This window comes from Marmota monax, unplaced genomic scaffold (assembly GCF_021218885.2).
Source record: "Marmota monax isolate L192 unplaced genomic scaffold, Marmota_monax_Labrador192_F-V1.1 WCK01_AAM20220418_F8-fsc00015, whole genome shotgun sequence".
In the NCBI taxonomy this organism is placed as follows: Eukaryota; Metazoa; Chordata; class Mammalia; order Rodentia; family Sciuridae; genus Marmota; species Marmota monax.
This window is the reverse complement of record NW_026692194.1, coordinates 20,305,526-20,322,351: the sequence shown is the minus strand read 5'-3', so window position 1 is coordinate 20,322,351 and position 16,826 is coordinate 20,305,526. Positions and strand designations below refer to the sequence as shown.

Below are 16,826 nucleotides of genomic sequence, written 5' to 3'. Positions count from 1 at the left end.
CATGGAGGAAAGGGAACCCCCTAGCACTCTCTTATAAACACCTAAGATCTTTCATTGGCAAAACCTCGTCCTTAGACCTAGCAATGGAAAACATTATTTTCTAAGCTATTGATAATCCAGGTGTGAGGGATGGAGAAGCCAGGGTTAATTATAACTGAATCCTTATCAATGAATACTTGCACATTCCAGTAGAAAAAAGTTTGGCCTCTTGTCAATAAAGTCACAGAACTCCTTGTGAAAGATGACAAATTCTGGATTTGTGGGACCCAAAGTGACAATGTTTAATAGTAGATGTAGCTTCTATGTGTGAAATGACCTCATGACTTTGGCCATACACAGGGAGTATGATTTTTCTGGTCCTGGAGTTCAGGGACATAGAGTGTGAGATCAGATTTTGTAAAATTATAAAAGGGTTAGTTTCATTTGGATGGAGTAACATGCAAGGTGAGGAAAGAAGTGGCTCAGAAAAGGCTTTTCAATACAGGAGGAGCTGTGGCCTCTGCCAGATGGTCTTTCCTTCCATCTCTGCTCTCCCTACTGCCAAATCAACTAAGTGGCCAGATGAGGGTCATATGGATAATACACAAGACAAAGTATGCATCAGACAGGGACAAGTGCACTTGCATGACCCTGAGAGTGCCTCCTTCAATTTTGAACTCTAAGGGCCTCTCTTGCCTATTCTTGATCCCACTGTGACAATGTATTGTTGAAAGTTGTCAAATACTAATGAAATATCTCAGCATGCCAAGACCTCTTCTGATAAATCACACCCATTCCAACCTGATCTCCAACCTCATCCTGGATCACACTCTTTGATAAGGACTACTGACGCCATCTTTCTTCCACCTGAGTGTTGCATCCTAAGTGCCTGCTCTTGTTTCTAAGTTAACTCCTTTCTCTAGCTTATCCTTCTAATGGAATACTTTACAAGAGAGGGAACTAAAGACCCATTCTTGCCCCTTGTTAAAACAAGTAGTTTCAGTTAATTCCCTTGGTGTCACAGCTTTTGTCCCAGAGCAGTGCAGTAAGGAGTTGTTAAGATAGGTGGGGAGATTTGCTGGGAGATGGGCAATTTGGTCCCTTTTAAGCACCTCGGGAGCTTTGCTTATGGGTGCCCTTTGCTGTCCTCTGTAGCCCTAATATCAGTGTCTCTAGAGATACCCCTCTAAATCTGGGACTCCAGGTCCCCTCTCCTATCATCTTTGAAAGGTTTCTCATTTAGTTATTCATGGGCTCTAAAAATTAAAGGAAGTCTGTATCTGGTTCACACTCTCAGCTTCTTCTTGTAAGGGTTGTTGAAATGGATCCTGGAAGAAATCTTGAGAGATCACTGGACCATTCAGCTCTACTCTAATCAAGGATGGATCCAATCCTTTGAGGACTTTATTATCTAGGACTTTTGGTGAATCTCTCAGACACTGCCAAAATCCCAGACATTCAAAGCTATTCACTGGGATTTCTACAAAAAAAAAAAAAAAAAAAAAAAAATCCTGTTGTTTATCCTTGTTTGGGAACCTTTCACTTACAGGGCAAAATCCCAATTTCACAGGCTGAACATGAGGAAGGAGCTATGTTAATATGGCTGGTCTGCTTTTGAGTGACCCTTTACTTTTCTTCTTCCTTCTGGTTTTCATTTTGTTTGTTTTTGTGCAGAGGATTGAACCTGAGCATCACATATGCTAAGCAGACCTCTAATCCTACTTTTCCTCTAAAAAAATTACAAAAGCTCATTTCATAATCTCTACTTTACTGAACTGTTCTCTATGGGATGGAGGTGTTGTTTTGTGACCTGCCAAACACAGGACTCAGTGGCTCCAGTGGAGAATACCTGGAAGATCCCCCCGCCTCCAATCCCAAGTGAAGTAAGTAAGTTTATAGTCTATTAGAAATGTGTCTACCAACTTGAAATTCTCATTAAGATAAATAAATGTGGCTACTAGGATTGGCAGGTTGGAGAAGCTCTGAAGGAATTCACTCACCAGCTTCCTAGAAAATGTGCAATCTTTGAATTCACTGTTAGGCATGTTTTTTTTTTTTTGACTTCTAGGTCTATATTCATGCTCAGCAGCTCTAGGAAAATGAGAAAATATATCCGGTTTCCAAACTATCTGTTGTCCCCCACCCCATTCTACTTTTCGAATCATTTTGAAGGCTCCTGAAAGGATTCTTGCCTCTCTTCCTGTGTGGAAGGTGCACAGGGGGTGGGAGGGGACACCTTCTGAAACAAACCTATTTTCCCCAAATCGTTTCTGCATCTGATTCTAAAATAAAATGTTGCCAGAAGCGAAAGGGAGAGGAACAGCAAGGGTTCTGCCCCAGAGCGTACCAGTTCTTGGGCCCTCGCTTTCTCTTAAACTCACAACTGTGAGTCTCTTGGGCCCTTCTGCAGGCTTCATAATTAAGGACCTCCCCTGCTCCTTCCTGAGGTTTCTCAGCTGGATCACACAATATAGGTAGGGAATGGGAAGAATCGAAGTGCAGAGCCTGCGCACAGAACAGATCCCAGGCAGCATTCAAAGCGCAGGTGGAAAATCCCGGTGAGCCCTTGGATCCACGATTTCCCAAAACAGTAGCTTTTACCATCTCAAGACATCTTGAACCTTGAATAACTCGAGCGCAAGTCTGAGACCCAGTGACTTGAGGAGATGCAGCTCTCACCCCAAGGTCACACTGGAGAACCAATTCTGAACTCATCGGAGCTTGCGCCGAGATGGGAGGGATATTGAGGGAAGAGCGCCGCAGGCCAGATAGCTCTAAGGCCTTGCTCTCTCGCATCCCCGCCAGAGCCAAACCGCCCAGCACAATCTCGCAAACAACCCGGAGGAAGTATTGGGTGGGTGCAAACCCTACTTCCATTTCATCGCACGGTTTCTCTCGGATCTATTTCCCTGCCTTTCCTCTCAGAAGGCAAAGTTAGTTGCGTTCCACCAAAAACGTGTGCATCGCCCAGTCAAAAAGCGACGCGGCAGGGGTCCTCAAAATTATTCCCACCCGGCCGAGGAGCGACACAGCGGGACAAGGGACGCGGGAGCGCAGCGCCGTGGAGGGTCGCTGCGAGGTCCAGTTGCGCGCGGGATCTTCCAACGCCCGAGGTCCACTTCTCGTCCCAAGGGCACTGCGCGGGTGGCGAGGACATAGGCACCATGGCACACTCCCGCCGTCGCAGCACTTCCGAGGAACTCGTTGCCACCACTTGGCCCCTCACAAACTGTGCCTCCTGGGAGCCAAGTGCCCAGGGGGTTACCCGCCATCGGGGGAACCTCAAAAACAACTCGCAGAACCGCGGAGCGAGCCGCGGAGCGAGCCGCGGCACCGGCGGGCCGAGGCCAAGCGGAGAGCAGGGGCAGGAGGCGGGCCGGGGTCAGGGCAGAGGCTGCGGCCGCGCCTCCCCATTGGCCCAGACGCAGTGGGAAGCCTGGGCGCGCGGCCGGCGCGGGCGGAGCCTGCTAGCGCGCGCCCGCCCCCTGCGCTCGCGCCCCTAGCACCCTCCCCCCCGCGGGCCACCCGAGTTTTTAAAGTGGGCTGGCAGCTGCTGGAGCCCGACATTCGGGAGCGGCCAGCTGCACAGCTCCGGCGTCCGCCGCGCTCCGCCCCAGCTCTCCTGAGGCGGCCGTACAATCCTCGGCAGTGTCCTGAGACTGTATGGTCATCTCAGCAGCCGCGCCCGCCTGGTCCCGGACTCCTACCAACTCCCGCCGTCCAAGCCACTTTCTTTTCTTTTTCTTCTTCTTCTTTTTTAAACTCAGAAAAGTGACTCCTGTCCAAGGAGAAAAGGAACTTTGATTCTCTTCTCGCCGCTCTCTTTTCGCCTGTGACAACCTCCTCCCACTCCTTTCGCCGACTCCGCCTCCTTGTGCAGGTTCCTCCCTGTCACCTCTCTCCACCCCTCCCCCGCACTTAGCCAGACGCCCGCAAACTTCCACCTGACTGTGCGGGACGCTTGGACCTGCGAGCACCAAGGACCTTTCATACCCGCCCGGGTCTCAGGGAGCAGACGAGGGCCACAGGGAAGGCAGCGTTTGCAGCCCCCACCGACCGGGAAGCCCAGGTGTTCGACGACTCCAAGAGCCATAGCCACGATGACAGCTGACAAGGAGAAGAAAAGGTAAGCGGGCGTCAGATTCGGCAAGGAAGCTGGTCAGAGGTAATGGCCGAACTGCGGCGGGGCTGGCGCTACCGGGAGCGGTTGGGAGAGGCGTGCAGAAAGTCTTCGGGCCAGAGGTTCGGCTTGGAGGGTTTTGAGCTAGAGAGCAGGTGTCGGGTTTGGGAGCCTGCGTTTTAGTATTGCAGTTTTGTGGTTTGAAGGAATCGCGAATCCGTGTGTGCAATGAGACCCGGAGACCCACGGAGATGACCCTGAGGTCGAGGGTGCTCCCACGGCGCCTTTCAAATCTCCGGTCTCGGGGCACCAAACTACCGCGGCCAGCTGGTTGAAATGTTTCTGGGTTGATGCCTACGATTTTCCCCAGTCTCACAAGTAGGGGCAGCAGCCACGCCTCTCTACCTCCAGACCCCAGGTCCTTCCAAATGCTCTCCTATGCCTGCGATGAGCCCCAAATTAGTAAGGAAGGGGTGGAAGTCGGAGTGAGACGAAGGCACGTGCCCCAGAGGAGAGAGGGCCGAGGTCCCAGGCTCCAGACGCCACTGAAACTTGTAAAGCCCCTTTTCTTTCAGCCCGCATCTTGATTCCGTAGGAGAGTGCGTAGTGACCTGGATTGCCCTGCGGGGGCAGGTGTCTTAAAGTGCAAGGAGGGAATGGCGACACTGAGAGTCTGACTCCTAAGAGGACAGAGAAGGGCAGCCACCAGCAGCCCGCCTGTCCTCTCCAATCTTTCGGCTCTGGGTGAGAGGCGACTGGGTTCAACTCTCGCTGCCCTCCCACCTCCTCCGGTCAGCACTGGGTCCCTAGAGGCCGGCCTTCTCAGAGCGAGGGTTGGAGTGCACAGCTTCGCGGCTCAGATGTGGGTACCGCCTTACCTCCCGCAAATATACGTGGCTGCCGCCTGGCCACTTAACTCCTCTCTCCACCAGCGCGGTCCCAGTGGGCTAGAGCTTCCCATTCCCGCGCTTGACAGGGCTGGGCTGCAGGTGAAGCCACAGAAGACCAGGTGGTGACCCGGGGGTGGTGCGGGACCCGGTGGACCGACCCATGAGGGGAGAGCCTGAGTGGCTCGGAGGGCTCTGTGCTGGAGCGGATTTGCCCTTTTCCGCTGCCACTTTGGGACCCGAGCCAGAAACAGTGTATCCTCCGGGTCGAAAGCGGCGGCTCCCACCTCGGGGCACCGATAAGGATTTGATAAACCAGAGCGGATCGCACCCGTCCTGGCTGGGCGCCCGGGCCCTTCACTCCCAGATCGCTAGGGGAGGGGATTGAGCTCCGCTCGCCATTCTGGCCGAGCCCCCTTCCAGAGTCACCTCACCAGCCTTTCAGAGCTGTGTGAGAAGCAGCTCAGGCCAACTCTCGTCGCCCCTTAAATGTCGCGCCCCAGGCCCGAGGCAGGTGAAGGAGCCCTTGACACACTGCCCTAGCGTCCGCAGGGCCCTCGGAACAGCTCTGAGGTCCCTGTGTCTTGAGAGCAGCTAAGCAAGGGAAAAGACTCTAAGATTCCAACGCTTTTTGTAAAGCTAGCCATAATACCAATACTAATAATCGTTGGGTCAAACAACGAAGTTATAGACCGCCCCTCGGGAGCACTCTGGGTTCCGGAATCGGCGAGGGAACTTACTGTACATTTTACTACTGTGATGCCTATCGGCCAATGTCGCAATCACGGGGTGGGGCCTGATGGTAATCTTGACAAATGTGTGAAGTGTCAGCTTCTCCCGCGCGCGCCGGGTCCTGTGTTATTATGTATATCAGTCTTCGCTAGAAACTTGGGAGCAGGGGGGAAATGATTGCGACACGCCCGGCTTCGGCACCTCCTTGTTTTGAGCTGATGGAGAGATGGAGGGAGCCTGAGCCGAAAGAAACTTGTGTTACTGAGACTCCAAATTGTTGGTGAGAGTGGCAGCTTTAAGAACTACTGCGGGGACTGCCTTAGAACCCCCTATGAGGCCACTGCATGTGTTGTGGCAATGCCCCCCCCCCCGCCCCGTGGCAGTGCCACTGTGCTTGCCCTCTGAGACTGGCCTGGATTTTTGTGCAGAAGAATGGCAGGACACACAGAGTGTCCCTCCCCATTCACAGAACCCTGAGTAACTGTCCAGTTTCTGTTGGACTAATCATTTTGAGACTGATTTACTTTTGGCATTTGGCTCTGTTTGCTGGTTGCAGGCTTCTTGGAGGACCAAGATGAAATTAAAAGATGTGAACCAATAATACATCGAATGTTGATGTTGTCATGTAAGCAGCTGTTGGAAGCTTTCCTGAGTGCCTTACACAGGTGGCATGACACCCTGGGAGCTCCCCACAGATACTTCTGCCTATCAATTGTTGAAAAGATTTGTGTTTCTTTTGGTTCAAGAGACATTTCTTCTTGAAAATATAAGGCCAGAAGCACTTTTGCAACGTTTTTTCTAAGAATAGCCTGTCAAGAAGTGGGCAGAATGGTCATATGTGGATAAATATGTTAATACGTTCGTAATAACACAGACTTTGCTTTTAAATGTTGGCTGGCAGGCAGGCCTTGAGAGAAGGTACTAAAGTGATTTATTTAGGTTTTTGGTGGTGGCAGTCTCATTAACTAGCAGGGTTCCTGATACTAGCTAAATGTGGAAGTTCCTGAGCTTGGGGATTGAAGGGTGATTCTGGTGAATGTCAATGAGATCCTTGGATATTCAGGGATCAAAGTCCTGTCCCAAAGCCCAACTGGAGTCTGAGCACCTTTCAGTAATGCTTCTTACTACTTAGGGTGAGGGCAAAGATGGAAGGGGAATAGAAGTCACCTGGACCAGAACTTTCCAAATGTTCTCCCTTCCCATGCCAGCTGGACTTAGTTGTTCCCTTAATAAAATAAAATCAAAGTCCATTTTTTTTTTCCAACTTTGAAGGAAAAATACTGCTGGACAGTTTTTCTCAATTGAAGCTTATTTTTTAAATAAAGATTTCTTCAACATTTGATATCAGTTTTCATTGCATTACCAGAAATGCAGGAGATGGCACAGAAATGATGTAACACATGATCAGTTCAGATATTTAAATTTTAATTTATACAATTTTCATCATGTCCAATAGATTGCTGTAGTTTCAGTTTTTGTTTTTGTTTTTCCAGTGTCACTGATGGGGACTTTAGGATTATTTTATAAAGGATTGTGAAAACAAGCTAGCCAAATATTTCTCTTTCTGGGTAAGGCCCAGAGGGTTCAAATGACTTCTCTGGTCACAGAGCAAATTAACTGATAAGAACAGAATCTTGACTCATTATCTTCAATTAGTTTTTATTTTTTCTATTGTTCACAAGAGTACCCCCAGCCTTGTAATGCCTCTAGAGTAAGAATGATTTCCAAAGGATTAATGCACCCCACACCATACTCCCCAAGCCACTCAAAGTTGTAGAGTCACTTTTCTAGATAATTAAGACTCTTTAGGCTGCTGTAGCAGTAGTAATTCTATTCCCTTGTTTGGAAAAAAATTAAGGAAGTAGAATTGGTGCTAGTCTCAGTATCTGTAAACTTTGGGAAGTATAAATTCATTATTTTAGTGTTCTCCTTTTATTTCAGTTAGAAAAAAAATGTATTTATAAAGGTAGAACTTACTAAACAAAACCAATGCAAGGATGGCTCTCAGTGGAGCAGATTGCTTTGAGAAGTACAGAACATTCCCACAGCTGCTAGACTGCTTGCTTCTTCTATGAAGACAGTTAGCATTTTCACTATAAGTGAAAACCATGAGATTAAAATTGTCTAATTTGCTTAAAATCTAAATCAATCTCTCTATCTCTCCATGTATGCGTGTGTGTGTGTGTGTTTGTGTGTGTAGGAGATTTTCAACTTTCTAGGAATCTATTGTGTAAAGTGTTTAGAGATAGAAGGAACCAGTTAGATAATTCTTAATGCTCCAGGACTTAGCCTAATACATATGAAAATACTTGCAGTCATTAATTATCTCAGAATTTTGTCTTTTCCACTTTTCAGGAAATCTGTTGTATCCATTAGTTGCTTTTCTCTGTTTTCCCCAGTTCTATCTTATACCAACACGATGGTTTCCCTTTTCATTTTAGCTTAACAAATCTTCTCTTTTGCTTTTAGTATCAGCCATAGCTGGTAGAGCATAACAGGTTGAACATATTGGTATTATACAGTTGGGAATGTTTGCTCATGGGACCCCTGGAACCTGTTAACCCTATCCTCACCTGACATTCCATTTTGCCTCTTCTCATGATGATATTCACTCCAAGATTTATAAATTAATATAATAATAAACTGTGTTGAACACCTCCTTCTAATGTGGATAGAATACTGAAGACAAGAAAGAAATTGGAGATTTGGTCCTTGCCTTCAAGTTGCTCAGTCTGATTGGAGGGGAAAAAGGAATACTTAAGAAAACTTCCATTTTGAAGTAGTTGAGATGTGGGGGTGGGGTTCTATATATCATAAGGTGATTGATTTCTAATGTAATAAATCATGCATATTCCCGATTTCAAATTTTAAAAAAGTAATGAAAAATCCTTTTAATATTGATTGTATTGGTTTCATATGTGTCAAAACATGTCAAAACTGATCAAATTGCATACTTCAAATATGTGCATTTTATTGTACTTTGATTTTATCTCAATAAAGCTAAAAAAAAACAGAAATTTTCCCTGAAAACTTAAGTAGCTGGCAGGTTTCATGTAAATTTTCTGTAGGGATCAAACATTTTGACTGGTTAGCATTTCAGGTAATAAACACACACACACACACACACACACAATTATTTAAGTGTACTGTGTGTGTTCTGAGTGGGTGAGTTGGTTCAATGCCTCTGGACTCACACAGGAGAGGTGAATATAAAGACTGGCTCTCAGGGAAGGCCCAATGGGAGAAATTGGTATGGGGTTAAAAAAAAAAAAAACATGGAGCGTTCAAGAGTGTATCCTCTATCATGAACTTTTACGGCACACACTAAAAATCTCCCAAAATTGGCTCTTTTCAGTACTTTACACACAGCTGTTTTAGGTGAGGGACGTGGAAGGAGGCATCTAGTAGGAGTCTGCATGAGTAGCAGGGACAGAGGTTTTTGATTCCACTAACAGTGGAGACAGCTATGATTCTAGAAAGGCCATAAAGGGAGAAGGGTTTTTTTTAAACCTGGCTTTGTAATCGGGGTGGTCTGTGAATCTCTGAAATTGTGTGCAGGTTGTTATGTATGTAAGTTTTTTTTTTTTAATTTTTCCCTAAAGGAGGTCTGTTCAGCACTTAATAGCCTTTCAAAAGTTGCATGATTTGAAAAAGGCAAGCCCCTACCCTTGGATGCCTAATTTGGTAACTGTCTTAATGTTTCAGGATCTTTCTGTTTGGGTCCCAGATGGCTCCTACATTTCTCCAACATTGTCTTTCCCTGTCGTGGGGGTGGGGTGGGCAGGAAATTGATGTGTGCATCTAATAAAGATTTTGTGGTGCAGCTTAACCTTACCTGCACCTGGCTGGTCTGTCTGTGCACCTGTGTATCTGCCCTCAGTAACAGAAGGAAGGAAGCTGAATGCCCTGCATGGGGTTAATTCTGGTATAATTCATTTTGTTAATGCTTCTTAAAGTGTCTGTGAAGATCATTATTCTCAGCTTTTCCATTATTATCAAACAATTATTTGGAGATCCTCTATTCCCTAAGAACGTAGGTGCCCTTAATTGGAAGTATATATGCAGAAGGACAAAACAAAAGCTGAATAGGCAGTCATTTGTGCCAGCGTGTCCTGAGAACTCTATGTGGATTAACTCTCTTAATCCTCATAACAACCCTGTGAGATAAGCCCTGTTATTATTCCCACTTCACTGATGGGAAAGCTCAAGTATAGCAAGGTTACTGCCCAAGGTCATGGGTAGCATCGGCACAGCTGAGATTCAACCTGGGCAGTGGGTGGAATTCATATTCTACCCCACCACTGTTCCATGCCTCCTCACCTTGCCTGAGACCCATAAAGCATTTAATGTCATGTCTGCATGTGGTAAGCACTCTATAAATGATAACTGATTTTGTTGTGTTTATAATTATTATAATGATTTTTTTTCTTTTGTGACTCATCACTTGAATTAAACCTCACACACTGGCAGGGGTGGAAGATGTAAAGGGTAGAATTGAAACTCCTGGAATTTCTTATTTTTGATAGATTTTCCTCAACTCTGACAGGAGGTGGTTCTTCACTGCTCCTGGAAGTTCAAAGCTCTTCACCTCCCACCCTTGGCTGGTGGCAAGACTTCAATAACTACCCAGCCTTCAGACTTCATTGTGCAGGAGGACTTGTTAGAGGCTCTTCCTCTGTGGCTTCTGAAGAACCATCTAAAATCAAGATGCACAGGACTTCCTCTAGTTCTTTTGATCTCTTGAAATTGTAAGCACAGGAAGGAAAGAATGGATGGGGGATAAAGAATAGCTATGATTATTGCAATCGTATGCTGCATTTATGTAGAAGCCTTTCACTGGAAAGCACCAAGCTTTCATAGCTGTTGCACCACTGGTCTTTACACTGTGGATCTAGAGAGCTTCTGGAGAGTTCCCAGTGTTGTAAACCATAATTGCATTGATGCATATCACACCAGAGGGAGAAGCCAGCCATATCAGCAACTGTGTTGCAGTGTGTGTGGTGGCTCTCCATGAGTATGTACCTCTGATGGCACCTGCAGACTTGTACGTTGGTGCCAGTTGTCCAGTCCTGCTGTTGGAAGACACAGAATTGATTTGAAAGCATGAAGTCTAGAAGAGTGTCGAGCCCCTTTGAGATCTCTAGAGCCAAAGAGACAGGTACAGAATGGACCAGAATGTTATCTACTTCTAAGTGGCCTTTTCTCTAACCTCTCAAGAAATACTGGTTTGCATGACTGCTTTAGGCTGTTTCCAGAGGTTTCTGGTACATCAGCAAAACTTCTGTTACAGGCCATCACCACCAGAAGCTTCACATGTTCCTAGGGGGCACAGTTTCCCACCTTGACTTGGAAATATTCTTCAGTTTTACAGTTATGCATAATTTCTATGCCAGATAATGATTCCAGGAAGCAGATATTTCATAAAGGATAGTTTTCCAATAAGGAAAGTGAACACATTAAAATTTGCCATGTACTTATCGGGCATTTTCTTAATTCCACAGAGTCATAAAGTGAATTGTTAGAATTCTTCTTATATAATCCCATGACTTCCTGTAATTTCCTTTCTTATAGCACTTTCTAATTAAAAAAAATATCAAATCTAAGAGACAAGTGCTAGGAATCATAGCAAATTAGTGATTTTACTTGGTTAGGCTTTGTAATCAAGCATGAGGGTGCAAAAATTGATCCATAAAGCAGCACTCGTGACTGTGATGTTGGAGGTTAACCCCCGCTGCCCTGTTGGCTGCCCCCGAAAGTTGAGGGTACAGCCAGAGGCATTCTTAGAAGTTAACCAATGTCTAGACAACTTTGGTTGCCTCTTTTGATCTCATTTTTAGTTTGAGGTGCCCTGGTTTAGGTCTCTATGTGAAACTCTTAGTTTGCTATGAGTAAGAGGAAACAAGGGCTCAATCTGAAAAAGTTTAGAAGTCTTTTACAAATCCTTTAAAATATATCAATTTTAGTATTTTTTAAATTGTCATTTAAATCACTATGCTGTGTGTCTATCTAGATGGTGTTCTCTGTCTCCTGATGTTTGATTACTACTAACAAACAGAAATACTCTACTCCTGATAAAACAAACTTTTTTGTCACCACTTTGTGTAAAACAAACTTTTCATACTGTCACACTTTGCCCTAATTCCCTTTGGATAGGGGGACAGGGAGGGAAAAAAAAAAGGGTAATACATTATACTCATCTTGCATTTGAGAGCTGGAGTTGCAGAATAAAGCAAACCACACTCTCTAAAGCAGAACCTAGGAGTGGGCTCAGGTTTCCTTGGTGAATCTCAGCCCATGTACCACCTTAGGCTCTAGCTTCAAGGTAACAAGCCAAGAGCACAAAGGAGTGACTCAAACTGCAATGCTAACTCTTCTCATTACTAATGAGTAATTACAGCAAATATTTACAGGCCTCCTTCCTACCTTTACGACTTCCTGTTGCTGAAGCACTTTGGAGTATTGAGAAAGATTGTTCTGGAAAAATACGTCATACACAGTTGCAGGAAAGAATGCTTTAAGCACACAGAAAAAAAATCAGTTACTTTGTTTATGAATTCCACGTGGAAACAAGAGAAAATTATGCCTGTACGTGGCTCTTTGAGAATCCTGAATATCAAAACCAGTTTTTAAAAACTCAATTCTGACTATGGGGAAATGGCACAAATGATATTTTTAAAGAGTCCTCTAGAAATAATAGAACTATACAAGTTAGTGAAGTAAAATTTGGGATTGAAGCCTGGGCCAGTAGATAAACCTCTTTTATGAACAAATGACCTCTACAGTATTTTATGAGCATATGACTACTACAGTATGTTTCCGAATGAAAACAATTATGCTTAATAGATTAAATCAGGGCATATAAAATATGCCATGTGGGGGATTCAGGAATCTAGAACAATATTATTTACTTTATAAAGATTCCAGAATAAATCCTGAGAATGCTCATTTTCTGTATATGGAGTTTAAAAAGCAGTCAGTGAAATTGCTTGCTCAGTAAGTTTCTGTAAACCACTGTACCTTTATATTTCTCTTCTATGTGTCCAAGAGCTCTCAGATACTATTTTAGAATGGCAGCATTCACTCCAGCACTGGCTGAGGTCGATGGAGCTAATTTTGGTGCCCAGGGTGAGGGGAGAGAAAAGGCCGATACAGAGCCCAAAGGCTTTCTGGTCCTGGGTTTGGAGCAGTGTGGTGTTACCAGACACACCACATTTCACCTTTAGAACCTTATTTGTATGCTTGCACAACAGGTGTTTACCCAGATATTCAGATAAGGAAAGTATGAAGGTCACATTTCACTGGTGACAGGGGAGCTTCTATAAATGTAACCATATCACCATGCAGTAGGAGTCGGTCATTGATTCTATTCGGGGGACTGAGGGGTGGGTGAGGCATGGGAGCAAGGCCCTTTTCGGCTTCTCTTATTGGCTTTCTTGCCATCTCTCTGCTTGCCTTGGCTCAGCTGACATGCCCCTCCCATTTGGTGAGGCCCTTGGACATGGTCAGGAAGCTAGGGAAATCCTCCTGGTCAACTGGGTGGTCTGCTACTCTGGAGTCTTATGGTGTTCCATGGAAATTGGTGCCCCATGCGTTGGCCTGCTATGTGACTGACTGGGAAGCACTCTGACTGCTGACATAGCTTTCCTGGCCTCTCAGACAATACTGGCACAGTGCCAATGCTTGTCCATATTTTAGGTCACCTCTGCAGGGTTGCGCTGTCCTGGAAGCATGATCTTTAATGTGGGAAGCGGGTTTCTTTTGTGACCTTGGGCATTTCTCTGAATGATCTCTAAGATCAGCTACATACTTGGGGCCTGAATGAAGACGTGGGGCCATGGCCCAATTTTCTTTCCAAGGGCAGCCTTCATGGCAGTGGGGGGTAACTTCACTGGCAACAAGTAGCCTACCCCAGCTCTTTCACTCCCCTCACAATCATCCAGGGTACTACTTGAGTTCAGAGACACAAGCCTCTTCTCTCTGCTCCAAAGAAGTGTCATGGTACTCGTTCCTGCCTGCTCCCTCACACTAATCCACACCTGGATGCTTCTCTTCCTACCCAAATAGCTCTTGTCTTCCCAGTATAAGCCCAAGTTCCCAATTTACATGGAATTCTGTAGTAACTCTCACATTGAAATTTCCCCCTCCATTCCTTACTAGCTCCTGGTTATATTTGCCAAAGAGCCTGATTGTATTTCCTTGTTATCTAATGACATTTTATTTGTTCTTGCCTTTCCAAGAAGATTGCATGTTGCTTGCTAAAGAGCAGGGATGTCTAACTTTTCTGATGTGCCCTGGAATACCTTGGGTTTTTGTTTTCTTGGCTCTGAAATCATGTTCAGTTAAAAAAAAAAATCATGCGATTACTTTGTTGATGTCCCTTGGGCTATCTTGAGCTATTTGGAAAGCTTTCCTCTTGGGCTCTGCTTTCCCCATGTAGATATGAACCCTTCACTGAAAAAGAAAAAATTGGAGGGACCACAGGAAAACATGATATTATATCAAATTCAGGCCTCATGCCAGTATTATGCAAATGCTTCACATCAAGAATGCCTTGTAGGGCTGGGGTTGTGGCTCAGTGGTAGAGTGCTTGCCTTGCATGTGTGAAGCCCTGGGTTCTCTCCCCAGTACTGTGGGAAACAAACAAGATTGCTCCATACACTAAGGCAAACACCAGCCAAACAATATACTCCAGCTTAATCTCAAAGTTAAAAAATTTCCAGGTGGGAAAGTTGTACAAGGGGCACCAGCTCTCAAAGAGCATCTTCCCTGGGAAGCCTTCTCTGATTAGATTTGCATTGGTTATCCTTTTGTTTATTTGGCCTTCTGTTTGTATTTTATTATTTGTACAGTGCTTTAACAACTTGCTTTTGAGTATGTGTGTTTGTCTCTCATGAATAGTGAGGTGGTAAGCCCTTAACCAGCTGGGACCCAGTCATCTTTTTCTGTTCTTTCTTCCCATAGCACCCAGAACAGACCTCTGTTCTGTCCACATTTGAGGTGTTCAGTAGTTATTTGTAGACTGAGTAATTCTGTGTTAGGGATTTGGGGAGATCTTGTAAATAGATCTTGTGTGCTGTGAATAGTTAGAAAAAGGAGTGATTGGCATAGATAGAGGAAGGTTTAACAGAGGAGCATTAAGGTCTAGATCTTGAAGATTAGGTAGAATTTGGATAGGTGGATGGTTGTAGGGCATTTCAGTGTGGGTGGACAGTAGGATAAAAATGATGAGGCAGGAGTAAGCAGAGTGCACAGGCCAGGGCTGGTGAGCACCTCCTTCCAGAACTGAATCCGAAGCTCTGTTACCAGATGAGAGAGAGACTGGGGGGGGGGGGAGGGGGCCTGGGCTGGTGCTGGGAATTTAGAGACAAGACTCCCAAGTTATATTTAATAGAAATCTTAGGCTGCCTTGGTACATCAGGAGCTGTGCCTCCCTCTTTTGGAACATGAGGAGCTGCTCAGGACACCACCAATATCTCTCTAACCATGAGCCTGGTGCTAGTGTGAGAACCCAGGGGTGGTTGGAGGAGCTCACAGTTGTCCTTCATAATATTGACCTCAAAGGGCCTCCATAGACTGTAGGAAGTCAGTCATCTGTGAAAGTACCCTTGGCCTAAACCAGCCCTCAGGGTAATAAACACCATATATCACCTCCTGGGGTGCAGAGCGAGCTGTATAGAAACAGCTTGCTGGACCCTAAAATTCCAGTGACCCTCAACTTCATGTTTCTTTGTCCGTCTCCTTGATACTTTGATAAGGACTTTCATTCTCTCCCTTCTTGTCCTTTCTCATTATAGAAAACTAGGACATCCCTTTAGGACCACACTATTTGAAGGGAATTGGGCAGTTAAATCCAAGTCCGATCATCCCTTTTGTCAATTTCTGCCAATAACTGTTTATCACACATCCAGTACAGAGGGCCATGGCCAAGCTGTTCCTTGACCTTCTCCTTTCCTGTTATGCAGCCACACCATCCCCTAAGCCCAAGCTCTGCTCTTCTTGGGAAGAAGCTTCCAGAATAATTTAAAAAAAAAAAAATGAGGAATCGTCTTTCTGGAGTCACCTGGGTGGGGCAGCTAAGCTTTTTTCCCTTCCCCCAGCAGGTGTAACCTTTCCCCTGGAGGAATTTAGAAGCACTTAAGGTCATAGCTAAACACTTGTGGGCCAGGTCTTGGCCAGAGATCCCAAACCACTGGACAGGATCCCACTCCAGGGACAACAGAGGCCAGCGAGTCTCATCCAAGTCACGTTAGCTTACCCTGTCCAATGGTACTTCGAGGGAGGCAATAAATCCTGAAGGCTCTTGGCTTGAAATCTCACATCACAATGACAGCTGAATGTCTCACCTCCCATTGCTTTTGTTCTTTTTTCTACCCCTTGGTGATCAATAAATGGTTTGGAACAGGGAAACTAATGCCCAGCCCAGGTAGGGTTGGCCTGTGTCCATGGTTCACTCAGCAGTCTGCTCTGAGAGCATCAGGACTGAGCCCAGAGAAGGCCCCCTGGAGCTAGGTGGGAAGGAGGCTTCCTCATCCAGGACCTCAGAACCAAAAAGGGACTGTAGGTGTTGAGAGCATCAGAGCACAGAGCAGCCCGGCCAAGACCGTGGGGCCATTTGGGCCATTTGGGCATGCCCTAGGAAGCTGCCTCTGGGAGGTTTTTTAAAAGCCCCCAGGTCAGAGAGCGGTGTTTTTCAAATCTTGGCATAGCTACAAATGTGAATCTGGAATCTTCCTTCCCACAGCTCCATTCAGGCATCAGGAAGAGAGAAGAAAGGTATCTTAATCAAGCTCTCTGTTACTGGCCATCAGGGAAGCCTGAGAACAGTTCCATGTCTGTCCCTTTGTGTTCACTTTCTTTTCTTTCCCAAAGTAAAAAGTCCTTTTGAAAAGTTTGAATTTTGCTTCTGCTGAACTTTCCCACCTTGGTCAGTGAGATGCTGGGACCTGGGCATATCCCAAGCAAGGTGTGTACCTAATTCCACCAGCCAGCTCAAGGCATTAGGAGATCCCGGGGACCAGAGAACCCAGGTGGAAAGGAGTTCAAGTGACTGGAAATACTGGTCCTTCTGTCCTGAGCCATGTCTTTCTTGAGCACAGCTGAGACCATTT

General features: G+C 45.7%; 1 protein-coding gene across 1 annotated transcript in view; it reads left to right on the top strand.

Moving 5' to 3' along the window:
• Positions 1-3,532: 3,532 nt before the first annotated feature.
• Positions 3,533-16,826, top strand: part of Epas1 (endothelial PAS domain protein 1) — an 82,448-nt gene continuing 69,154 nt past the window's right edge. Inside the window, exon 1 of the mRNA XM_046424877.2 lies at positions 3,533-4,105. Coding sequence (XP_046280833.1) covers positions 4,080-4,105 — 26 coding nt within the window. The 5' untranslated portion in view covers positions 3,533-4,079. The remainder of the gene's footprint in view (positions 4,106-16,826) is intronic.